Raw genomic sequence first — 24,417 nt, 5'->3', positions numbered from 1 at the left:
CCAGGGCCAGGTCCTGGGCTGCCATGCCCCCAGCCTCCTCTCCCCTTCCCCAGTGTGGGATGTTCCAGGCACCCTCATTCCTGTGGGATACTCGGTGCTGCCCCTCACCAGCAGTGTTTTCCGTGAGCTGGCGGCACGGAGCGATGGGATGCGCGTGGATGGCCTCGCTGTGCAGGTGAGCTGGGATGTTGGTACCTATAGGTGATGGTACCTATAGCTGCTGGCATGGTGGGAGGGATGTCCATGTCTAGGTATCCCATGGGAAGCTGGGGTCCCTGCTCCGAACCTCATCCCTGGATGGCACCTGGGTGATGGCAAAGCCACCAGAGCCCTGGTAGGAACACAGGGGCCAGCGTGGGCTGTGACCCTTCCTCTGCCTCCCCAGGGCACAGACCTCAGAACCACGTCTGGGGCCATCCCGACTGTGGGACTCTGCCTGCGGCTCCATCGATCGGAGGTGAGATGCTGGGGAAGACCAACCCTGAGGCAGGGAGGGATGGGGACAGGGAGAGGGCAGGAGGGGGCTCTTTAGAGCTGCCACCCTCTCTCTGAACCTCTCCAGTGGGGATCAATGAGGCTGGATCTGGGTTTTATCCCTTGTACCCATTGTCTCAGGGCTCTGGATCATGCCACCAGGCAGCTGGAAAGTGTAGCGTTGTTCTTGCCCTCACACATCCATCATTATCCCAGGGATTTTGGCACGTACTCATATTCCCAGGAAATCCCGTCTGGAGGCAGGGCTTGGGCAGGGTATCTGGGAGAGGCTGTTCACCCTCTCCGTGCGGAGAAGGGCCAGGCTGGTTAACCATGGTGACAAATGTCCAGCTGTCTTCATCCTTCAGCGCTTGTTGTCCCCAGTGATGTCACAGCAGGGAGGGTATTTGGCTGCTTTTCATCCCAGGAAGGGGGGAACCTCACTTGCCCTTGACTCCAGGACCAGCCCTTGCGTAGGTCAGGATGTGGCCACGAGCCCGGTCTATCTAATTACTGTGGCCACCAGCCTCGGCTCCCATCTGTAAAAAAACCAACCTTATCCATAAAGGGAATTTGGGACAGGTCTGGATGCTGTGCTGGTGACTGTGTGTCCCCCCATCCCCGAGGAGCTGCCGCGGGCCGGGGGCTGGCTGGTGGGGGGCTTTGGAGTGATTGCCCAGGGGGGTCAGCGAAAAGGGGTCTGCGTGTGATGAATTATTCACATGGGTGTCACTAAGTGCAGAATTAATCCTTTTGCTTCCAGCTGGCTGCTGCACTAAATTATCACTCGCAGTCATGCGGGAAAATGCTGCGGAATTCATTTAGCTGATTATTGTTTTGATCTGGGAGCTGTATTATTTTTTTTTTTTCCCTCCTCTTCCCCAACCTCTCCCTTTCCCCCCCCTCCAGCCCTGCCTTCCTTAATATATGTAAGAGCTGGGAGTGGAAACAAAAACCAGAAGAGCCAGAGCCGGTCTTGGGCTCTGCGTCTGGTTAATTCATCCGGCGGCAGCCTGGGCAGAGGGACCCGGAGCGATGCAAATCAATGAGCCAGCAGCTACCGAGCAGGGTGAGGGCAGGTTCGGCTCCTCCCGGCTTTGCCAAGGCTCTTGTTTCTTGCCTGGAGGTCAGGATTTTCTGAGGAAGATGCCCCAGCCATCTGGTTGTGATCCCCAGCACCCCAAAACTGCAACCTGGCAGGCAGGGGAGATACTGTCACTGTTGCAGGGGCAGAGCCTCTCCTCTCCCACTTTGGGCAGCCTCAGGCTTCAAGGGATGCTTGGAGGCTGGATTTCCAAGTCCTCAGCTCATGGATTAGTCTTGAGCTTGGCTTCGGGACAGCAAGAAGTGGCCAAATGAGGGTCAAGAGGCAAAGACAGTCAATACAGGACCTGAACAGACCTGGCAAGGCATTGGGGCAGCTTTTGTAACAGGGTTGTCCTCGGGGTATGAGGAGCCCCAGCATCCCTGCCCATCCCTGGGACAGAAGGAGCCCCAGTATCCCTGCCTGTCCTCTGGGTGTGAGCAGCCCCAGCATCCCTGCCCATCCATGGGGTGCGATGAGCCCCAGCTTCCTTGCCCATCCCTGCGGTCTGAGGAGCCCCAGCATCCCTGCCCAACCCCGGGATGTGGGGAGCCCCAGCATCCATGCCCGTCCCTGGGGTGCGATGAGCCCCAGCATCCTTGCCCATCCCTGCGGTATGAGGAGACCCAGCATCCCTGCCCAACCCCGGGATATGGGGAGCCCCAGCATCCCTGCCCATCCCTGGGGTGCTCCTTTGCCCCACAGCTCTCCCCAGCCAGATGGCAAAGGAGAACAGGCTCACCGAGCTCGTCTCATTTCTTTTCTTATTTTTTATTTATTTTAATGCAGAGAGCTGAAAATGCATAACCTAGATTGGCTGGGCTTTTTATAACAAACAGCAGCTAAATAAACCCTGGGCCATCTGTACTCCCCCTGCTCAATCCCGGCTGCTCCGCGGCCTCTGCGGGGATTTCACCAATTCCTACCAGGGGTCTGGATGCTCCCAAGCTTGGCTTCAGATGCTCACATCCACCCTCGGTGCCAGGAAAATGTCCCCTCAGCACCAGGGTTTTCTCGGGATAAGGGGCTCCCTGTAAATTGGACTCATCCCCCAGTATTTCTGCACGTTTGTAATAGCCGCAGGGAAAAGGGTTTGGAGCAGCTGCTTTATTAAAAGCCAAGAGCCCCTACACCAGGGATGAGCAAACAGGAGTGGTGTTATCCCAGGGAAAGGGCCAAAAGGGCAGCGCTGGGTGGCAGACACCCCCCCCTCCTCCTCTTGGGAAAGGCACCGAGATCCCCTGGTTTGCCCCCACACAGCCCGTTTCCCCTCTGCTTTCATCCCCCTTCGCTCTCTCCTTGGAGCCCAAACGAGAACAAAAGACTTTGATTGTCTCAGGGAGACAAAGAAATCAAAGACTTCAGCAAAACGCTGGCGTTTTAGCAAATTAACGGCTGTCGCTGGAAAACTGTTGCAGGAGGAAAACGGGCAGGCAGCTTCATCCTCCTCCTCCTCCTCCATCGTACGGGCTCGTGGCTCAAGGCAGGGCTCCTGTTTTCCCTTTCCTCTTCTTTTCCCACTCCAAATTTGGTGCCTTCCCCAGAAAAGCTGCGTTTGACCACGCAGCAGCCAGCGGCAAATCCGTGCGTGGGGTCAGTAGGATGCAGTCCAGCAGGGCTGGAAAATACACACCGGAGGCATCTTTATTCCTAAAGGATTTGTTCATCGTCCCTGTTTATTAACCAGCCCCGTTTTACGCTTCGTTTTGGCCTGACCCCGCCTTGCTCAGCCCATTCACTCAGCACTTGGGACCGACGGAGTCACCTCAAGCCTCTGCCACCCACTTTGCCAAGCGCCCTTGGTCATGTCACCTGAGATGGGGTCTGGGGACACGTCTGGGGTCTGATGAAAAGGGAAAAGCTAGTGCTGTTTTTTTCCAGGCAAGGAAAAAAAAAAGAAAATAATTTAAAAAATCAACAGGCTGGCTATATGGTTGCTTAAACAGCCTTAATTTATGTAATTGCTGCCATTTAAAACCAGAAGCAGATCGGTGCCTGGCAGAAATTGTCACAGCGCCGGGGTGTAAATTGTCACCGTGCCAGCCCGGCGATCAAACCCCTTTTTGGGCTGGCCCAAAACCAAAAAAAAATGGCTTTACAATTGGTTGGGAAGGGGGGAATCACCGTGTGTTTCCCTGTCTGCCCAGGTTTGTCCTCCACGAGCACCAAAACGGGGGGTGGGTGGGGGATGGGGGTTGTCCCCAGACCGCGTTGCAGGGGATGAAAGGCTTGTTTTGGGGGGGAACATCGCCCTTCCCCTGCTGAGCAGCTTGTCCTGGTGAATGGGCAAACTCTCCGAGGGCTTTTTGGCACAGCTCCCAAGTGCCAGCTCTTGATTGACACCTGTCAGTCAACCCATCACCCGTCCCTCTTATTGCACGGCAGGATGCTGAGAGGCGGTACGGCCTCACCCCAATGCCAAGAGCATCCTTAGCCGGGAAGAGCCAAACCAGCGAGGAACCAAAGGCGGGGGCAGGGGGGGAAGAAAAAAAAAAAAGGCAAAAAAAAAAAAACCAAACCCAAAAGCAGGGAATGTCTTTGTTAAGGAGAATTTGTTGGTTTCCACCCGCCGGTCCCCAGGAGAGCGTTCAGGGCAGCGCTAATTGAATTAAGAGCACGTGCGCTCGGGCGAGCAGCTCTCCCGGGTGGGCAACCGGTGGCGGGGGGCCGGGCTGGCCACCGCTCCAGTGGGGTGGGCAGCAGCTGTACGCCGGCCCCCGGTAATTGCGGGCAGAACCTAAACTGTTGCATTTTACATGATGCTGGTCCCCCGGGGAGGCGGGGGGAAAGAGTGGTGGGGCTGGGAGGGGGGGGGCGGGGCGGGGGGGCACATCTTCACCCCGGCTTTGATGCTGGAGGAGCTGGGTGGAGGTCAGGGCCGGGGGCGTAATGAAATGCGGCGACACAAGGGGATGATGCTGATGCTGATGGTGTTAATGAGGCAGTGATGGGGAAGGGCACGGGGACGCCTCCGGACACCTCCTCATCCTCCCCGCTGCAGATTTGAGGGGGGGGGGGGGGATGCTCACTGCCCTCGTTAGCCGCACTAACGAGGCGAGGCCGGGCTCCAGCACGGAGTAATACCCGTCGAGGGCCACTTCGCCGCTGCCCATGCCGGTAGCCAATTTGGCGAGGGTGCCCGTCCTGATTGCTCGGCCGGCGAAGCGAAGAGGAAGGGGGGGAGGTAGCAGGGGGGCTGTCATGGACACCGGCTCTCAGGAGGGGAAATAGGTGGGTGCTGGGGTGCTGTGCCTCAATGGAAGGATCCCAGTGGCCCAGTAGGTCCCCATCACCCAAACCTGCCCTGAAACTGGGGGCCGGATGGCCAGTCCAGGGAAAGGGTCCCTGTCCGTGACCTCGCCACGGTGGGCGGCAGCCAGAAGCGGGCAGACTCCATCATTTATTCCATTAGCTCCGACTTCCCCTTCTAACCAGATTAGAGGGGAGTCTATAAAAGCCAGGCTGGCGGGAGGAGAGCGGGGAAGCCCAGAGCCAGGCGCGGGAAATGAGGGGCAGGGAAATCACATTACGGCTGCCGGCAGCATCTCTGGCGGGGGGTCTGGCAGGGAGTGGCTGGAGTGCCAGAGGTGCCTTATCCACCAGGTGGCAAAGTGGCTTTTGGCATCCCTTTGCACCTGGAGGGCCTGGGTACGCACCTCCTGCCTGCTCGGAGAAGGGGAGAGATTGGCTAAACTGGGCACAGACCTTCTATTTCCACCCACACAGGTTTCAGGGTGAAGGACTGCCTCCTCCTCCTCTTCCTCCTTGCCTGGTGGGTCCCTCTCTCAGCCCAAAGCTCCCCTTGCAAAGATGAGTGTGGCCAACCCACAGCTCTTTTCCATCACGCCGGTCCTGGTGGCTTGTTGGGGACGTGGATGGTGGGACAGGGGACATGCGGCGGGGGCAGCTCGGCATGGGTGCCCCCTCCTTGCCCCTGTCACCGCACCCATCCATCCCACAGACCATCGCTTCTCCCTCCCCAGAGACCGGCGGCATTCCTGACCCCGTCGGGCAGTGATGCCCTCCCTGGCCTGGATGTCACCACCAGCATGATCAAGAGGGGTAAAGACCTGCGGGCAGCCCCCCTGCGCCCATTTGATCACCAGGTAAGAACCTGTGATGCCACTCCAACACCCTACCCACGGCATCACCCTGCCAGCCACCGTGAAGGGGTGCACCCCGCCTCGTAACAGTGAAAAACTGGCATAAACCCCAAATTGTGCTCTTTCTTCCAATATACACGTTGCTGGGAGTAGTGGGGTTTATCCCTAGCCTGTCTGTACCAATAATTTCTTGTGTTGTGCCCATGGAGGGAGGCTTTCCATGGGTGCCCTCATCCTTGGTCCCTGGCTCTTTCGGGGCTGGAGAGGGGACAGCATCCCATCACCTTGCTGCGGGCAGCGCTCGATGCACCACCTTCCATCTGATCGCTCCGTCCCAAATCCATTTAGCAAATTCTCTCCCATTACGGCTGCATTATGCTGGAGACCCCAGGCACCTCCAGCTCATACCTTTCGGCTCCAGGAAAAAAAAAAAATAAAAAAAAAATAAAAAAATACGGCAGCTGCTCTCCTCCTCCAGCCTTTTGTACTGATAAATGGAGCCCTCGTATGAATTCAAACTCAGCCCTCACGGTCCTAATATCTTCCTGTTCTTTAAGCCATCTGGCTTTAAAAATAACAGGTCGTTAAACCTCAATTCTGCTTATTAAATGGCTGGGAGGGAGGGAGGAGATGGAGGGGCCCTGGGCTGCCCCAACACCCGGCTCTTTCCCCACCAGCGGCTGTCCAAGCCCCACCTTCAACCCCATCCCTTCTCCCTGCTGTTCGGGCTGCAAAGCAGGGAAGAAAATTAGCAATAAAAAAAAAAAAAACCAAACCGCCATAAAAATACAGAAGATCTATTTTTTTTTTTTTGTTGTTCCGTTTTCCCTCCTCCAGCTGTTTTAATTCCTCCAATCCACTGAGCTTTATTGCTTCCTTTCCCGTGGCCGTGGCGGCTGCTTTATGCCCAGCCTAATAGAAACCTGTAATGGGGCATGTGGGGGCGGGTACCGCGCCGTGAGGATGCGAGGGCTGAAACTGATGGACCAAATTACCCCCGGAGCTGCAAGAGAAACCCCCAGCACCCTTTAGACCTGCACAGGATCTGGCCCGGACATCTCTAGATGGTCTGTGCGGCGATGCATTCTCACCCTCCTCCCCCCACCCCCCGACTTTGCCTTTTGCTTGCGCCGATGCCCCGAGCAGCCTCAAATCCAGCTCGCTGTATCCTCACAAGAGCATCCCTGTGTCGATAAAGCCAGGGGGGGTAGGAAGTGGTCCCAAAGATGCTTCCAGCACCCAATTTTAAAGCCTGAGTGAGGCAACGGGAGGCCAGAAAGGGTTTGCACAAGCCTTGGGCACCTCTGCCCTGCTCAGGCAGCTCCTTTTTTTCTGTCCAAAATTGCTAGAAAGCGTTGCTGGTAGGATTTTTTTTTTTTTCTCCCCAATGTTCGACAGCCGTTTTCTTTCTTTAGCTTTTTTTCCTTTTTCTTCCCCCTAAAGCGCAAATTATTTTCACTCCGCTTGCGTCGCAACACGGGGGATTTGCTTGGAAAGCCCTGGAAAGCCCATCTCCTGACAGCCCCGGGAATTAGGGCTGACACCCTACTAATGGAGCGTGTGTGCGGGAGGGAGCCGGGACATGACAGCACCCCCCCTTCCCCTGCCGCCAGGAGTGGGGTCTGGAGGGGTCTGGTCGGGGGGGGAAGCACTGGGCTGATCACAGCCCTGTCACTTCTTCCCGCTCCACTCCGGCTGATCAAACCCGGATCCCCATCCCTACCCTGCGGCTTTGGAGGTCCTGCTCCGGATCCGCTCGTTAATGGCTTCATTAAAAAAGTGGGGGGTGGTGGTGGCCAGGAAAACAAAGCAATGAGGAATATTATCAGAAACAGGGTAACCTTTCTCTGCCCTGGTCCCACGGAGGCAGAAAAGCCTCCATGAAGGTTCGTGCTGGGATATTAGACCCCCTCTCCATGGTCTTACTGAGTTTTGGGGCTGGTTTCTGCTCTGCCCTTGGGCGGAGGGTTGTGCCGGGCTCAGCCCGACCATGTTTTCCCACCCTTCTGCCCTCTCGCTGAATAGATTTACACCTCTCTTACAGTTGATGAATAATTTACAAGCAGCACTTAACGATTAGGGAGGCGTTTTTCCTCCAACCTCTTCAAACATTTGCTTCTTCTTCGAGCCTTTCTTTCCCTGCTTCCATCACCCCTATTTCCCTGACCTGTCAATTCTGGGGGTTTTACAAGCCAAAGGGCCTCTCATGGGGCTGGGAGAAGTAAATGTCTTTTTTTTTTTTTTTTAACCTCGCTGGCATTTTGTTCCCAGCACTGCACGTGTGCCATCAGTTCCACCACATAAGATTAGAGCCCAGATATGCAGATATGCAGGTTGTCCCCCCAAAACGCACCGCGGGGTGGTAGAGCAGTGGTGGGGGTGGGATTTCTTGCTCACCAGCAGCATTGGGACCCCTTTGCTGGACCCATTTCCAGCTGCTGGGTGACCTCTGAGGAAGACGGGGCGTCTGCACCCGCTGAGTGAGGCCTTCTGCCTCAGCCAGCTGGGAGGGGACCACCCAGAACAGTGTGGTACCCCCACAGCTCCTCGGAGCTGGTGCCTGGCGAGGGGAGAGAGGGATGCAAGGGGGATGCAAAGGATGAGGGTGCTGGGAGGGGAGAGGGAGATGAGAAGGATGAGGATACTGCAAGGGAAAAGGATGATGTCCAGGGAGAAGGTGTTGCAAGGGACAAGGGTTCTGCAAGGGGAGAGGGTGCTGCAAGCTGTGAAGATGCTACAAGGTCTGAGGGGGCTGCAAGGGTCCTGTGAGGGGAGAGGGGGATGAGGTGGATGAGGATGCTGCAAGGGAAAAGGATGGTGCCCAGGGAGAAGGTGCTGCAAGAGGTGAGGGTGCTGCAAGGGGAGAGGGGGTTGCAAAGGGAAAGGGTGCTGTGAAGGAAGAGGGGGATACGAAGGATGAGGATGCTGCAAGGGAAAAGGACAGTGCCCAGGGAGAAGGTACTGCAAGAGGTTAAGGTGCTGCGAGGGGAGAAGGTGCTGTGGGGGGAGAGGGGGATGTGAAGGGAGAGGGGGATGTGAAGGATGAGGATGCTGCAAGGGAGAAGGATAGTGCCCAGGGAGAAGGTGCTGCAAGAGGTTAAGGTGCTGCAAGGGACAAGGGTGCTGTGAAGGGAGAGGGTGCTGCAAGGGGTGATGATGCCGCAAGGTGTGAAGGTGCTACAAGGTCTGAGGGGGCCGCAAGGGGAGAGGGTGCTGTGAGGGGAGAGGGAGATGAGAAGGATGAGGATGCTGCAAGGGAAAAGGATGGTGTCCAGGGAGAAGGTGCTACAAGGGGTGAAGATGCTACCGGGTCTGAGGGGGCTGTGAGGGGAGAGGAGGGTGTGAGAGGTGAGGGTGATGCAAAGGATGGGGATGCAAAGGATGAGGATGCTGACAGGAAAAAGGATGGTGCACAGGGAGAAGGTGCTACAGGAGGTGAAGGTGCTGCAAGGGCCGAGGGTGCTGCAAGGGGAGAGGGTGCTGCGAAGGGAGAGGGATATGTGAAAGTTGAGGATGCTGCAGGGAAAAAGGATGCTGGAAGGGAAAAGGGTGCTGTAGGGGGGTGAAGGTGCAGCGGGAGGATGAAGATGCTGCAGCAAGGGGTGACGGTGCTGCAGGGGCCGAGGTGCTGCAGGGCAGGAGGCTGCCGCAAGGGCCGGGGAGGCTGCGGACCCGCTCCCCCCGGCTCCCCCCGGCTGCCGGCCGGCCCCCAGCGCGGCTGCAGCCCCATCTAGCGTCAGCCCCGCCGCCCTGCCGGGGACCAGGCTGCGGGAGACGGAGCTCCGCACGGTTCCCGAAACACCCGGGAGAATTCAGGCTTCCCACGGAGGGAGGGATTTCTTCTATATCTTATTTTTAAACTGCAAACTAAGCGCCAGCCAAAATCCAGCGGCATCTCCAGCCCGGTTGGTACCCGGGGTGGCTGCTCCTCTTCACGGGGCCGGGAGGGATGAAGGCAGGAGGGGCTGCAAGGCTGAGATGAGGATGCTCCGCTCTGCCCTGCCCCCGGCTGAAGCTCGGGGAGGTTTGCTGGTGAGCTGGACACCCCTGGGTGCCTGAACACCCACAGGCACCAGGCTCAGGGCTGGGTGGGCGTCCCCAGCACACCCGTTAGGGCAGGATTTAAGCCAATTAATAAAAGAGGCCCATAAATCAGCGAATGTGACCCCAGATGATATTTACGCTTCTCTCGCCTCCCAAGGAGATTAAGGATTCAGCAATTTGATTCCCCTTTTATTTAATTAGCTTCCCCCCCCCCCCCGGTGACAATGAACCCCATGCGCAAAGGTGCCATGCTTGAGGGTAGGTCCCCCAGTGTCCCCTCTGTGTGACGCCGGGGCATGGATGGGGGGACCTGCATCCAGCAGCCGCAAGGCAGGGAGAGGCTCTGGATGGAATTTTGGGCATGTTAGAAGCCTCCCAGCCACCCCAAACCTGGCTGCAATATCCCCAGTCATTGCTTCCAACCAGGCTGGGGTGGAGGAGGGTAAAAACAGCCAGAAATGCCATTTTTTGTGGGGAGGGGGGGCAAAATGGGGCAAGGTGGGATGGCGAGGCAGGGGACAGAGGGACGTAGCTTTTGCAGGGGAGCGGAGGGTGCTGGAGGGGCAGGGACCCGATGGCAGAGGGGTGGAGGAAGCTGGGCTGGGGAGTTACAGACGGTCTGAGGGTCGAGGTTACTTTGCATGAGGATTTTTTGGGGGATTCCAGGCTCCAGGCAGGGTTGGGAAAGGGATTGGGCTTAATGGCTTTTGCATGGGCTCCTCCTGCTCAGGTCTGGGTGGCTGCAAGGCGGGGTATGGCCTGGGGACCCCATCAGTGAGCCAGGTCAAGGGAAAAAGGGAAAACTGGTTCCAAAATACCATCTTTTGGGGTGTTTCTGGGGATGTACGTTGGCATGTGTGTGCCCTCGTGTGTCCTACCCCGACGCAGCCTCGGCAGCACCACTCAACCCTCAGCGAACGTTGCACAGGAGGGGCTCATCCGTCCTCCTTCCGTGACTTCCCAGCCTTTCTATTAATTAAGGAAGGGTGGGGCCCCATGGTGGGAGGGGAGGGAGATGCTCGGGGTGGTGGGTGCTGAGGGCGCTGGGTGCCTTGGGGTGTGGATGGATTGATGCTGGAACGCGAGGGGCGTTTTTCTCAGCCAAGGGAGTCAACACGTTGAGCAAACGGGAGAACGGATGGCCCCGGCAATAAACCACCCCCCCGGGGCCAAGGGCATGTCACGGCAGCACCTGTCACCGGCGGTGGCTGTGGGGACGCTTATCCCGTCCCTGTGTTTTTACCCCTCTGATTTCTCAAAGGCAAAGGTGCTTGGAGAGCACTTAAAAAGCATAATGGAGGTGGGGAGGGGAGGGCGTTTAAACTCAGGTCCCCCGTACGGATTTTAAAAGGGATGCTTGGAAAACAGACCCTTCGGGGAGCTGCCAAGCGCTGCCAGGTCTCCTGCTGGTACTGGGGTGGTGGGTTTTTTTTTTTTGGTGATGTTTCTCCACTTCTTCACATCCCCAGCTGCTGGAAACATGTTTATCTTAAAACACAGATGAGGATTTTTTCCTAGGAGGGAAAAAAAGGTCCCGCAAAGACCCAGTGGGAACCCAGGGTAATGGCTGTAACCTGTTTCCCTCATTTTTTTTTGATCTCAGAAGGGTTATCTTTTAAGATCTGTCCCCAGTTTGCGGTCATGGGTGGGCAGGAGCACTGAGAGATGCTCTGCCCCATCCCGGGAGGTTCTGCTGACCTCCCCTTTCCCTTGCTCACCCTGAGCAGCAGGACATGACTTGGGGACATCACTCCAGTTGTCCCCATCCCTCCCAAAATCAGTCCCATGCTGCGAGACGGGGGAAAGATTGTTTTTCCAGGAGCCAGGTGCTGAGTCAGCTGGAGTTTGCTCTCAAAAACCATCCCACCTCTTCCTAGCTGCCGATTTTCTTTTTTTCTTTTTTTTTCTTTATTTTTCTCTTTTTTCTTTTTTCTTTATTTCCTTTCTTTTTTATTTTCTTTTCTTTTTTCTTTATTTTATTTTTTCTCTTTTTTCCTTTTTTCTTTTTTCCTTTCTTTTTTCTTTATTTTATTTTTTCTTTTTTCCTTTTTTCTTTTTTCTCCTTTCTTTTTTCTTTATTTTCTTTTTTCTTTCTTTTTTTTTATTTTCTTTTTTTCCCTTTTTTTCCCTCTTTTTTTTTCTTTTTTTTTCCTTCTTTTTTTTTTTCTTTTCCTTTGAGCAAACTAAACCAGAGGCGACTTGCAGAGGAATCGCGGTCCCTGCCGGTGGCACGGCTGCTTTCTTAAGCCTTATCTTGAAGAAGCAGGCGGGCGGGTGGGAGCCAGAGGAGCGGCCATCTCTCCACCCAGCCTCTTCCCTCCCCGAGTTTCCCAGTGTAATCCAGAGGCTTTTATTTCCTTGTCCGGCACGATATCAGCAGCCGGCAGCTGGGCCCGGAGACGGATGGTGATGGTAATCGCCCGCCCTAAAAATCATCATCCCGGGCTGGGGAGGGAGCAGAAGATGCCGTGTCTCTATTAAATCGAACTCGGCTCAGATGAAGGGCTTTTCAATGCAATCCAATTAACTCTTAAATTGAATTGTAATGCTTCGGCTAATATACCAGGCCCCCCCAGCACGGCTCCCCCTACCCCCCCTGCCCCAGCCCTGATGCGTGGGAAGGGAGTTCAACCTGGGTTTAATCAGATAAAACCCCGTTTATTTGCTGCCTTTCGCCGGCCAAAGTGTGCGGGGAGAGCGGCCGGACTAAAAAATCTCCATATTTCCCTTGGAGGTGGAGGTGGTGGGGGGGGGGCGGGACACGACACACACCTGCAAATCCCCCGGGAGTTGGGATTCCCCAGGGAAAGGTTTCGATTTTTGGAAGTAGAGGGGGGGGAAAAACCCACCAGTTGACCCATCGGTCTGCCCACCCAGGTGCTGGCCTGAGGATGGGTTTGGGCACTGGGTCCCCCCCCACCGCCCCATCCCGGTACCCATGTCCCAAGGGGGTGGGTAGGGTTGACAGGGGCCATCAGGCAAAGCAAACGAAGGCCTCATTATCTCCTGATGGTTTCATGAGCTTTTGTTACAGAAAAGAGGGGAAAATGGGATTTTTATTTTTTTTCCCTCTGATCTTCCTAAGCTGCTGCAGCAATTTTATATTTTTTTTGGCCTCAGATATGTAAATCCCAGCTTATCCCATGTTCGCAACAATTAAGGAATCTGGGCTTAATGCTGGTCCAGGGACCTGTCATTCATGGGGGCTGGAGGGAGATTTTGTTGCACAAGAGGCTGGGTGCGCTGCCAGGGACTCAAAAGCCTCCGTGCTCACAAGTGGAACGAGTTGGCCCATCCTCAGCCTCTCTCCAGTGTGCCTTTCTGTCCCCTCCCTGGCCAGGGACGGGGTCGGGCTGTGCCGTGTGGATGCAGCATCCTCTGGCACTTCCTATTTTTGGCAATTTTTAGATGGATTGAGCCACCCGCCTGCCTCTGGCAGAGGTTTATTGCCAGCTCCCCCTCCTGGCTTTGCTCTTTCTCCCATCTGGAGATGAATCGGTTCAAGCTAATCAGGTACATCAAAGCATCTCGGAGCAATTTGTTAAGTAATTAAAAAAAAAACCAACAAAAAAACCAAAACCCCACCAAACTTGGCCTAAGCAAATAGGGGAAGGAGGGGAGAGCGGCTTGTTGGGGCGGATGAAAGGCTCTAAAGGCACGGGAAGCTTCAGAGGCTTGGAAATGATGGGGAGGAAAGAAAAAAAAAAAAAAAAAAGAAGAAAAATTAAAAAATAAATAGCGAGTGCCAGGAGTTTCAAAGCTTCCATCATTTCAGACATGGATTCCCAGCCTTTCATCCCGGACCCCTGCGGGAAGGAGAGATGCAGCTATCTCCGGGTGGATTTGAGGAAGGAGGTGTAGGGAAAAATGTCTTCAAATCCCCTTGACTCTGCCCCTCCATCCCCCCAGGGGGTGACGCTGCCTGCAGGGAGTGGGAGCTGGGACACGTGCAGGTGGAAATATGGGACAACCTTTGGGTTGGGGCTAAAGGCTGGGGATGGTTTTCCACCCTCTAGAGGTGTGGAAAAGCCCTGGTTGAACGCAGCATCTTCCAGGGCAGACAGGGGAAAGCAGCCACCCAGCCCGGGCGAGCCGAATGCGGTCCCGTGCATTATTGATGGAGCAGATAATTGCACGCTTCCCACCGGCTCTTTGATGAAAAATTGATGGCACGGGACGAGGAATCGAGGGGCTCCATCGACCGACACCGGCCCCTTTGTTTCTGAACAAACATGGGAGGAGAGGAGGATGCGGGACGCCGCAGCAGGTGGGAGGCACAAGAGCATCTTGGGTTTCTCAGGTGTGGGTACCCCAAAAAGGGGGACAGGACTGGCTGGAGCAGAGCAACCCTTGCCCTTTAAAACTATAAATCCAATCTTGGAATGAAAGCAGGGTTTGATCAGTGAATTATTCTCTGCTCGGGATCAGGCCAAACCCCAAGGCAGAGCTGAAGCCCGATGCTGCCCGGTGTCTCCAAGGCGTTGGGTCCTCAGAAGTTAATTGAGAATTTGAAACATCAGAGGAGCGTGTCGGGAGGGAAGAGCGCTTCCATCCCCACATCCAAGGCATGGAAATGAGGTGCTGTCACTGCCAGAGCCACCCAGCCCCACTGGGGACCCAGCGGTGGCTGCCACCGAGTCCCCTCCGTGGGTCTGAGCTGCTGGGAGTGGGAGATAAAGGCGACGGCGGCTGAAACTGGGGCTGGGGAGGGAGGGCTGGGGGCAGCGAGGGGCTGGTGTCTCCAAGGGAGTGCTCTCAGGCAGGCAGCACCGCTGTCCCCGACGGCTTTGGAAGCAGCAATGGAATGTCGGAGGGATGCTGAGGGGGAAGAGTCGGGGGTGAGGAGCAGCAGGACCAGCTGCCTGCACCCGGAATTCACCCATTTTGGGTGCAGAGGGGCAATTTTAGGTGCCGAGCCGCTGCCAGGAGGAGTTGCTAGGAGAGGAGAGTTGTGTTGTAGCAACAGCCGCCGGGTGTGTCAGGTGGCCAGGAGCGCCCCCCCCCCACGACTGCCTAAATCCCTTCGCCAGCAGAAAAGGCCTGGGAAAAACAGCTTTTCTTCATGCTACAACCCCCCCGCCATGGCTGTAAGTCCGCCGGGTGGAGATGTGGGGAGGGGATGTTTGCCCAGGGGTGGGCGAACCCCGGGGGGGGGTGGTGTTTGTTTGGGGCGGGCAGAGCCTGGCAACCCGCCGGCGAGAAGGGCTGGCTGGCAGGAGCGGGGTGCCGGGAGGCACCAGGGCACCCCAGCAGTGGGGATGACACTGTACTACAGACCCTTCTCCTCCACTGTGAGTGCTGGGGGGGGTGGGGATGGGGACGTCACTGGTGCCACTGATGGGAGCTGAGGACCCAGAGGTCCCCATTGCAGGGAGAGCACCCGGTTGGGGGTTGCTTTTGGTCGTAGCCAAAGGCGCGTGGCTCAAAGGTCCGGCCATGAGATGATGCTCAAAGCCAGGCGTTTCTGTGTCCCCAGCCTCAGGAGAAGGTCTCCCAGCCCTGTGGCCACACCATCCTGCATCCGAGCCCCAAAGGAGGATGCTTGAAGCATCGCAGTCAGCGATGGCAGAGGTTTTTGGGGCAAGGCTGGATCCTGACCCCAAAGCAAGGTGTTTTGCTGCAGGTGGAAGCCAGGAGAGCTGCTCCTGGCCATGGGGAAGAGGGTGAAGGAGCTTTCTGCTCCTCTCGAAGGGCTTTCCCCAGCCTGCTCCTCATCCTCACTCTCCTCTCTGATGTGTCCTGCCAGCTCCATCGAGACGATGTGTCCCTTCCAGCGGCTGATGCCGTGGCCAGCATCCTGCCTGGAAAGCAGCCATTCCCACGCGGGACAGGAGAGCTGTTGGAGGAGCAGAGGTACAAGGGTCATGCCAGTTTTGCAGTCCCCTCTTGGCTCCTTCTTCTCATCCTCCTTGGGGTGGTTTCCTCCTCCTTCCTCTGTTCTCCCCATGTTCTCCCCGGCAGCTTCTCTTCCTGCCCCCAGGGCTGCCAATCTTCCTTCTCATCTCCCCCAGGCCCCCACCCTCCCTGCACCCCCATCCCCCCCAGCACTTGCCTTGTCCCGCCGCACCCCAAACAGGATCCTGTCTCCTACGGAGGGTTCCCCAGCCAAGGTTTTTCCAGTGTTTCACTCCATCAGGAGCAGTTGGCCAAGGGTGTCCCCCTGCTCTCTCCTCTGCAGGTCCCAGGAGATCCCCAGGGACCAGCAGGAGCCAGTGAGTGCTGGGGAGATGGGGAGAATGGGGGGCACTGGGGGCACCGGGGTGGGGGGGGCAACAGTGTCTCCAAGGCAGGTCGTGGCTCCTGTGGGGATGGAAGCCAGGCTGCTGTTGGCTCTATGCCGCCAGTGAGTGAAGGTCTTGGGATGGGTCAGCCCTTGAGTTTGCTGGAGGGGGCTTTACCTCAAGTACGAACCGAGTCCTGGATGAAGCAGCTCTCAGGCAGATGGGGAGGAAGGAGCCAAGCCTCTGGCTGCACCTGCCCCCTCCCTCCCCCCCCTTCCCCAAGGCTGCGTGATGCTGCTGCGCCCCCTCCCCGTGCCCCAGGCCCCCCCGCCAAGGCCATCCCCAAGGCTGGGAGCGGGGGGCTGGGGGAGCTGGAGGCACGTGGCTCTTCCTGGCCAAGGTCCCTGCTGCCGGGATCTTCTCTGCAGCCCAGCAGGGCAGGGCAGGGAGGGACTCAGGAGGCTCAGCCTGAGAAGATACAGACCCTCGGGGAATTAATTTCCCTGCAGCATCACCCTGCAAGGTGTTCCACAGCCACATGGGTGCTAAAAAATCCCCAGGCTCATCTGTATAAAACATTCACCCCTCCATTATCTTCACCACCTCCCTTCTTCTACAGACCTGCAAAGCCCCATAAGGCTCAGAGCTTGAGGCTGACCCCCAGCTCTGACCCAGCTCCACACCATGTCCTTGGGAGAGTTGTTTTTCCACCAAGGGGGTGGTAGGAAGAGATGGGGAAAAGGGGGTTGGAGGGAGAGGTGGGCAGGTGGAGGGAAGAAGGTTTGGGGGTACAGGAGAGAAGCATAGATAGTTGGAGAAGGATGGATGGAAGGATGGATGGATGGATGGATGAAGAGTAGAAAGATGGATGGTTGGAGAGTAGAAGGATGGATGGATGGATGGATGAAGAGTAGAAAGATGGATGGTTGGAGAGTAGAAGGATGGATGGATGGATGGATGGATGGATGGAGGGATGGATGGAGAATAGAAGAATGGATGGATGGATGGATGAAGGGATGGAGGGATGGATGGATAGCGAATAGAAGGATGGATAGCTGGAGAAGAGAAGGATAGATGGCTGGAGAAGGATGGTTGGAGAAGAATGGCTGGGGAAGAGAAGGAGGGAGGGAGGGAGGGAGGGAGGGATGGATGGATGGATGGATGGGGAAGAGATGGATGGAGGCTGCAAGAGGAGGGGAAGACCTGGATGTTTCTTAGCTCTTCCATGGTGGATCTGACAAATATCCTCAGCTGAGCTCTTGGTGCTGGGGGGAGCCCTGGCTGGCAGCAGGGTGCCAGCAGCTCTGCTCTGGGCTGGCAGGAGGTAGGCAGCTACCGCCTGGCGCTGAAGCGGATGGCGGGGGACCTCCTGTCCCTGCGCCAGCATGTCACCAGCCTAGAGGTGGAGAACGGGCACCTGCGGCGCAGTCTGGCCTCGCAGGAGGAGCTGGGCCACTCTCTGCTCACCGACGTGGACCTAGACGTTATGACACGGGAGGAGCTGCTGGATAGGCTTGGTGCGTGATGGGGAAGGGGGAGGTGGAAACCTGGGGGATCCCTCTCCCTGGCACAGTAGAGGGGACCACGCCATCCCCTGGCCAGGTGACAAACATGTGGCATGGGCTGTTGCAGACACCCTCAAGCGCAAGCTTGTGGCCAGCACGGCAGAGATGAAGAGGTTGAAGGACCGTGTCCAATGGCTGCAGAATGAGCTGATCCGGGTATGGACACTGGCAGAGGCTCCCTGAGGGATGGGGTGGGATTGGAGGAGCAGCGGGGACAGCGGGGAGAACACCACAACACCCCCATAGCCAAGCAAATGCCTGAGAGCCCCAGGACCCCCACTGTGAGGCTCTCCCAGCCCTACAAGCAATGCCCCAAGGGTTGAGGCTCAGCGCGGAGGTCCCTGGGGTTTTTTCCCCTTCTACTCCTGCCAGAAAAATGACCGGGAGAAGGACCTGGTGCTGCTCCAGCAAGCCCACCGGCAGCAGCAAGCCACCCTGAGGAGGTGCCAGGAGAAGGTGGCCAAGACGAAGGGCCTGGAGGAGACAGTGCGGCAGCAGGAGAAGGTGAGTTGGGGGGCACAAGAAAGTCAGGTTGTAGAGGGCATGAGATTCTGTGGAGCAAATGAGATCCTCTGACCCATCCCACCTCTCAATGAGTATGACCTGGTCCCAGGACCACGGTGGCTGGGGAGATGTGATGGTCACCACAGCCTGGCTTTGAGCTGGTGACATGGGACATGCTCTCTCCCGCAGGTGATTGAGGCGATGGAGCGGGTGCTACAGGAGAAGCTCACCAGGGCCACCAGGAGTGCTGAGAAACTGGCTGGTGGGTGCAAGTGGTGACAGGGTGGACCCATATAGAGCTGCTGGGTTCCACTGGTGGCCATCCCCTTCTGATGGTTTGCACCCCGGGATGGTTTGCGGTGGGGGGATCAGAGGAGATCCTGAGCCCCCTGTTACCCAACCCTGGGCATGGAGGAGGTGGGACCTTTCTCCTAGCCCCCATCTCTGCACGGAGTGGGTGTAGGACATGTCCCAGTGGCAACCTCACACCATCCCACAGGCGAAGCTCTCTCCAGAGATGTGTATGCCACGCTTCTGGCTGAGAACTGCAGGCTGCGTGAGGAGCTGGCGAGACCCCCCCAGCGCTCACCCCCCATCGCCCCATGGCCCCCAGCCTTGCCGGTGAGACTGGGGAGGGGGACACGAGGCTGGGGTGGGGGGACAGTGCTGTAGAACCCCAGAAAGCAATGCCAGAGGGTAACCAGGCATGATGGGGATGTCACCCAGGTGGCATCTCCAGCACTGTGGGGTGACAGCCACCCTCGTGGCTTGCTCCCCCCATGAGCAGGGGGTGAGAAGGGGGGGTTATTTTTCCCCACTCCTGCTCATCTTGTGTGGCCCACAGGGTGTTTTTGGGGGCACGGAGAAGCTGTCTCTGCTGGCCAGGCTGGAGGAGGCACAAGCCCGTGGGAGGGTGCTGGAGAGGCAGGTGGGCATCCACCTTCCAGCATCTCACTTGATGGTGGGGGGTTTGGGGTGGGGGGGACACCTCTGCACCCCACCCCCAATATGCCTTGGAGAGAGCCAGCCTGGTTTGGGTCTGTCCCAGCTGGAGGAGGCGGCGAGGAGGTGGGGACGGGAGAAGCAGGAGCTGGGCACCCGTCTGCTGGAGCAGGAGCACGGATTCCCCCATGCCCCCACCTCGGTGAGCACCCGGGGGGCTTGGGGGGAGACCAGGACCACCCCACACAGGGGTTGGCAGCCGGTGTTTGCTGCCAGGGGGATGAAGGGGGAGGGGGGGGGCGGGTCTAGAGCCATCCTACTGCACCCAGTCAAGTGGAGTGGGGGGGATCTCCATGCCCCATCAAGGGGGATTTGCCTCAGTTTCCCTGGGCAAGGTGGGAGTGTGGTCCCTAGGTTTTAAGACACCCACACACACACACCCCACCCCCAGGGTGACACAATACCCCCTCACTGACCCCAGACCCCCTTATCGCAGCTCTCTGATGCCCGCAAGGGGAGTGGGGAGGGGAAGGAGGTGGGGGGGAGGATGAATTTACGGCTCCCCAAGATCTTTTCCCCTTCCTCAGCAGAACCTGCCAGCCATCTCCACGCCCCCCCTGAGAAGACCCCAGCCCCTGGCCCCCCTGCCCTAACCCGTGCCCAGCAAGAGAGACCAAGAAACCGAGCGCTGGCAAAAAGGAGCCGGTGCTTTTTGGCGCGATGAAATTATGGAGTAAATCAGAGGCGAAGCAAAACCTTAGAGGGTGTTGGGGAACTGTGGCTGCAGTCGGTCCCCAGAGGTGGGGGGGGGGGAACAGAGGGGGTGTTACAGGGGTGGGGTTGCTCTGGTTTATCTCCTCCCGCCCCCCCCCCAACCCCACCCCATGGCGTAAACACAGCCTTGAGCAGGCTGGAGCGAAGGCAGGGATGTGCCAAGCCAAGGTTGTGGCCGTGAAAGCGTCCCAGCTGTCCCCCAAATCCCATCCCTGGGCCAGAGTCTGGCCGGGAGGAGCTGTTGGGGATGAACCCCCCACCTAAAACTGGGAGTCACCGGCTGGGTGTCACCCAGGATGAGGCTCTTTCATGCCTGGGACTCGAGCGGCCGTAAGGTCAGGTAGATGGGTTTGTCTGGGATCAGGATGAGGTCGAACTTGGTCCCAACTTCCACCGCTCTCATGGTTTCAATCTTGAAGTTCTCCAGGATCTGGGAATGAGGAGAAAAGATTGGATGGAAAACACTGGAGGTACCAACACCCTGTGCCACCTCCCCGGTCCCTTCTCCTCCCTGGTGTCCCCAGGAGCGGGATGCTCACGTGCATGAGGAAGAGCTGCATCTCCAGCTCGGCGATCCGGCGTCCCAGGCACTGGCGGGGTCCGAAACCGAACCCCAGCCCCTTGAAGTGCTTGGGACCCGCTGCCAACCAGCGCTGGGGGCTGAACTTCTCCGGCTTGGGGAAAACCTCGGCATCCCGGCCCATGGCGTACAGACCAACCTGCACCAGCGTCTGGCGGGGGAGAGAGGATTGGTCCCAATGGGACTGAGCTCCCCACCAGCACCCGGGGTGCAGGTCCAGCCCCGGATGAGCCCCACGGATGCTCCCTCCATGTCAGCCACCTGTGCTCCAAGTCCCACCTCCACCCCATGTGAAGTGGGTTGGGGGTGAGGAAGGGGCCCGGTGGCCGTGCTCACCTTGGGGGGGATGCGGTAGTCCTGGAGGATGACCTCCTGCGTGGTGTACCTCTGCAGGGTCACCGCCACTGGGTGCAGCCTGGGGAGGGGGGACAGGACCCACAGAACTGATTTTGGGGACAGCCTGGCCCACCCATGTCCCACCTCGACGCACGACACCTCAGCAGCACCAGATTTGGGGAGGAAAGGGGCTGGGGGTGTTTTTTCAGAGGGGGAACAAGGTGTCCTCCTCACCTGAGTGTCTCCTTGATGGCAGCTTTGAGCAACCGGATGGTTTTCAGCATCTTCACCCTGTCCCCTGCTGCCTCTCGCTTGGCGGCCAGGACCTCTGCCCGTAGCTGCTCCTGGACCCCCGGGGACCGTGCCAGCTCGAACATGGCCCACTGCAGCGTCATGGAGGTCTGGAACGGGGCACAGGAGCAAGGTTCGACTCCAACCAGGACCTTCTCCCTGCCCAGCGACTCTGCCTGCTCCTCACCGTGTCCACCCCGCCCGCCATCATCTCGGTGACGCTGGCCTTGATGTCATCCAAGGGCAGCTTGTCCTGCATGATGAGGCTGCAGAGGATGCCCATGTACTCCTTGGTGCTCTTGCGTTGCAGCCGCAGCTCCCGGTAGACGTTTTGTATGCATTTGTCCGCTGAGGAGACACGGTGGGCATGGCCTTCCTCCCCCCAGGGCCATGGCAGAGGAGGGAGGCACCAGATGTGGCACCTTAGGGCATCACTGCCCCATGCCAGTGGCTTTTCCGGCATGGTTGTCCCTGCAGCAGCCTGGGACTGTGGTCCCTGGACGTGGCTGGGTGGGCACAGAGGGTGCCCCAGGGGAGGACACCCCGCAGGAGGGTTGTCCCAGATGCCAAAAGCTCTCCAAGCCCACAAGCCCCTCTGGGAGACCTTCTCCCCTTAACGTGATGCCCACCAGTTGCCCTTCATTGCTCCTGGATGGTTCCCCACTGCTCCATCTCACAAGCTTCAGATGTGGAAAGCCTTCCTGGCCTTGGTGGCCCTGCGCTGGGTGATTGGACCCAGGGGAAGGTCTCCAGGCTGGTGAGATGAGGCTGCATTATGAAGCCAAGCCCTCAAAGGGACCTTGGGTGATGCACAGAGGTCTCAGGAGAGGAGGAGCACTCACCCTGGGTGAAGATGGCATCCCAGGCCCAGACATGGTCCCGCCACGTCTTGGCATTGAGGTGGCGTAGGAGGGCGGGTGGCAGGTAGAGCATGGGGGAGGTGGTGTGGAACATCAAGGTCACGGCATCGATGAAGCGCTGGGCCTCGGGGTCCACGAAGTCCTGCAGCAACCCTAACCGCTCCCCGTACAGCACGTAGCACACAGCTGCAAGCACAGCACCCATCAGGGTACCTGCCAGGAGGGGGCACCCTCTCCCTATCCCTTCCACCATCCCGTGGCCAACTCCAGCCTTTCCACAGCTAGGGGGACCTAGTTTGGCCTCCTACTTGCTCTGAGCACCACGGGGCCATAGAGGCACCCCTTGTCTACCAGTTGATGACGAGTAGATGATAAAACACTGTTTCATCAAAAGCGTTGAGTTGTTCTCTGCTTGTCTGAAGAGAGGACATTCCTCTAGACCCTACAGCTTTGGGGGTGAAGCTTCTTTCCCCCTCGCTGAGGATGAAGCTGGGGGAAAGCTGGGGTCCAGCAGAGGGCCACGGAGATGCTGGGAGCGCTGGAGCCCCTCTGCTGTGAGGACAGGCTGAGAGAGTTGGGGGCCTTCAGCCTGGAGAAGAGAAGGCTCTGAGGAGACCTTGGAGCCCCTTCCAGTTCCTAAAGGGGCTCCAGGAAAGCTGGGGAGGGACTCTGGATCAGGGAGGGGAGCCATAGGACGAGGGGGAAGGGTTTGACACTGAGAGAGGGGAGATGGAGATGAGATCTGGGGAAGAAACTCTTTGCTTGTGAGGGTGGTGAGAGCCTGGCCCAGGTTGCCCAAAGAAGCTGTGGCTGCCCCATCGCCGGAGAGGTTCAAGGCCAGGTTGGATGTGGCTTTGAGCAACCTGGTCTGGTGGGAGGTGTCCCAAAGAGGTGTTTTAAGGGAGGGACACCTCTGAGAGGGACTCAGCCCAAGTTTGGGTTGGGGTGGCCAGTCCCCTGGCACTCACACTCCAGGGCGAAGCGGAAGAGCTCGTGGGTGAAGTCGGCCGTCCAGCACTCCCGGCCGCTCTTCCCCACCTGGGCTCGCACCCGCTGGATGAAGTCCTCGCCCACCTCGCTCAGCAGGGGCACGAAGCCCTCCACCACCTCCGGCGACAGCACCTCCTTGTTCAGCATCAGCCGGTCCGAGCGCCAAGCCTCCCCTGTCCTGCGGGACAACAAAGTCGAGGGCGGGGGGGCAGACAGTGGCATGTCCTCCCCCATCCATCCATCCATCCATCCATCCATCCATCCATCCCCCCCTGCAGAGTATCCCGCCCCCCAAAGCACATGTCCCCATCACCCTCTTGATGCTTCAGCATCCCACCTCCCCATGAGCGGGGGCTACTGGGACAGGACCTGGGAGCCCCATTTTTAGGGGACCCCCCCAGACATCCCCCCCTCCCCGACTCACTTGAGGAGCACGCCATAGGGCTTGTTGCGGTAGTCGCGGTAAGCCACCCAGGGGGGCACGCTGAAGCGCTCGGGCAGTGTCCCCTCCGCCTGGAAGAGGGTGGCAGCGTCCTGGGGGCTGATGATGTTCACGCTCTCGTAGACACCCAGCTTCTCCCTGCCGGGGTGTGGAGGTTGGGGGGGGCAGGGGTCAGCCCTGCATCCTGTCCCCCCCCTGCATCCCCTTCACCTCCCCAAATCAACCACCTTCCCCCAGCACCACCCCCGCCAAAATCCTGCCTGTGGGTCCCATCCCAGGGGACACAGTGGCTCAGCACTGGGTGGGATCGGACCCCCCCAGGGCTCAGGCAGGCACAATGCGGGGGTGCTGGACTGTCATCCCCCACACAATGGAATTTGAGGGAGGGGTGGGTGGGCAGACCCCCTCTCCAGCCCTGCCCCCCCCGCCCCCAGACATCCCCAAGGTCTCCCCCTCTCATCCCACACCATGGCATCACTCCCCCCTATTTCTCCCTGGCTTTTGCCTGGATCAGGGCTGGGAATAGCAGCATCCTGGACTGGGAAAGCTGTGGGAGATGGGGAACGGGGCTGGGGGGGTGGGGGGGCAAAAGAGGGGAACTGGGACCAGAGGCCGCCTCACCTGTAAATGGGCCCGAACTGCTGGAACTTGCGAGCCATGATGTGATGGACGTTGTGGAAGCCGCCCTCTTGCCAGAAGTGGTAGAGGTTGAGCCAACCTCCCCGCCAGTCACCGGGCAAATGGTTGAAGGCTCGAGGAGCTGTCGGAGGGAGGGAAGAGGAGGTGACAACCACCCCAGCCCACCGGCAGCCGCCGGTGAGGGGACATCCCCACAAGGCGCCTGGCTTGGGCACGGCACGGGCGAGCATGGGAGCGGGCAACGGGAGATGGAAGCGATGGTGGCCTCGCTCTTATCTGCCCCCACTTCCCGCCTCCCCCCCCTCCCCCGCCTCCTGGCCCACCCCTCCCCGCTGGCCTCGCTCAAGGAGAGATGCTCCCACCCGCCTCCCGATGAGTCACGGTCACCCCAGGGACGGGGACAAGGCACAGGGCATCTCGCCCCAGTCAAAAAAATAAAAAAAGGCAGATATCGGGCCATGGATGGGGCAGGCAAAAGGGGGTTGCAGAGCATCCTCCTCGCCCAGCCTGGCCAAAGAGGGGGGTGCAGGTGACACACGGGTCTCAAGGGGTGGCAGGGGGTGACGCT

General features: G+C 58.3%; 2 protein-coding genes across 3 annotated transcripts in view; one reads left to right on the top strand and one right to left on the bottom strand.

The window, feature by feature from the left end:
* CCDC33 (coiled-coil domain containing 33) overlaps positions 1-19,441 on the top strand; it is a 45,209-nt gene extending 25,768 nt beyond the window's left edge. Inside the window, exons 11-24 of the mRNA XM_074156027.1 lie at positions 54-175; positions 386-457; positions 5,542-5,664; positions 15,452-15,558; positions 15,884-15,957; positions 15,996-16,048; positions 17,248-17,443; positions 17,559-17,647; positions 17,864-17,995; positions 18,185-18,257; positions 18,495-18,616; positions 18,840-18,923; positions 19,019-19,139; positions 19,434-19,441. Coding sequence (XP_074012128.1) covers positions 54-175; positions 386-457; positions 5,542-5,664; positions 15,452-15,558; positions 15,884-15,957; positions 15,996-16,048; positions 17,248-17,443; positions 17,559-17,647; positions 17,864-17,995; positions 18,185-18,257; positions 18,495-18,616; positions 18,840-18,923; positions 19,019-19,139; positions 19,434-19,441 — 1,376 coding nt within the window. The remainder of the gene's footprint in view (positions 1-53; positions 176-385; positions 458-5,541; positions 5,665-15,451; positions 15,559-15,883; positions 15,958-15,995; positions 16,049-17,247; positions 17,444-17,558; positions 17,648-17,863; positions 17,996-18,184; positions 18,258-18,494; positions 18,617-18,839; positions 18,924-19,018; positions 19,140-19,433) is intronic.
* Positions 19,442-19,623: 182 nt separating this feature from the next.
* On the bottom strand, positions 19,624-24,140 carry CYP11A1 (cytochrome P450 family 11 subfamily A member 1). 2 transcript variants are annotated; one of them, XM_074155980.1, is made up of 9 exons: positions 23,832-24,140; positions 23,193-23,348; positions 22,747-22,946; positions 21,761-21,964; positions 21,106-21,266; positions 20,862-21,028; positions 20,628-20,706; positions 20,251-20,442; positions 19,624-20,141 (listed from the first exon to the last, which is right to left on the bottom strand). In XM_074155980.1, the coding sequence occupies exons 1-9, from the start codon at positions 24,077-24,079 to the stop codon at positions 20,019-20,021; spliced, it is 1,530 nt and encodes a 509-aa protein (XP_074012081.1). In that variant the 5' UTR covers positions 24,080-24,140; the 3' UTR covers positions 19,624-20,018. The 2 variants fall into 2 exon arrangements, with proteins under 2 accessions (XP_074012081.1, XP_074012080.1); XM_074155979.1 differs by having other exon boundaries at positions 20,119-20,442; positions 23,832-24,079.
* Positions 24,141-24,417: the final 277 nt, after the last annotated feature.

The sequence above is a fragment of the Numenius arquata genome, chromosome 11, assembly GCF_964106895.1.
Source record: "Numenius arquata chromosome 11, bNumArq3.hap1.1, whole genome shotgun sequence".
Taxonomy (NCBI): domain Eukaryota; kingdom Metazoa; phylum Chordata; class Aves; order Charadriiformes; family Scolopacidae; genus Numenius; species Numenius arquata.
The sequence above is the reverse complement of the archived record's forward strand: the minus strand, read 5'-3'. Positions and strand labels throughout refer to the sequence as shown.

Excerpts from the sequence above, each read along its gene's own strand:
- CYP11A1 (XM_074155979.1), bottom strand. The coding sequence starts at position 24,079 with ATGCTCGCCCGTGCCGTGCCCAAGCCAGGCGCCTTGTGGGGATGTCCC. Across the intron at positions 22,947-23,192 it reads CCCTATGGCGTGCTCCTCAA|GACAGGGGAGGCTTGGCGCT; the intron begins GTGAGTCGGGGA and ends GTTGTCCCGCAG. Across the intron at positions 20,707-20,861 it reads GCCATCAAGGAGACACTCAG|GCTGCACCCAGTGGCGGTGA; the intron begins GTGAGGAGGACA and ends CCCCCTCCCCAG.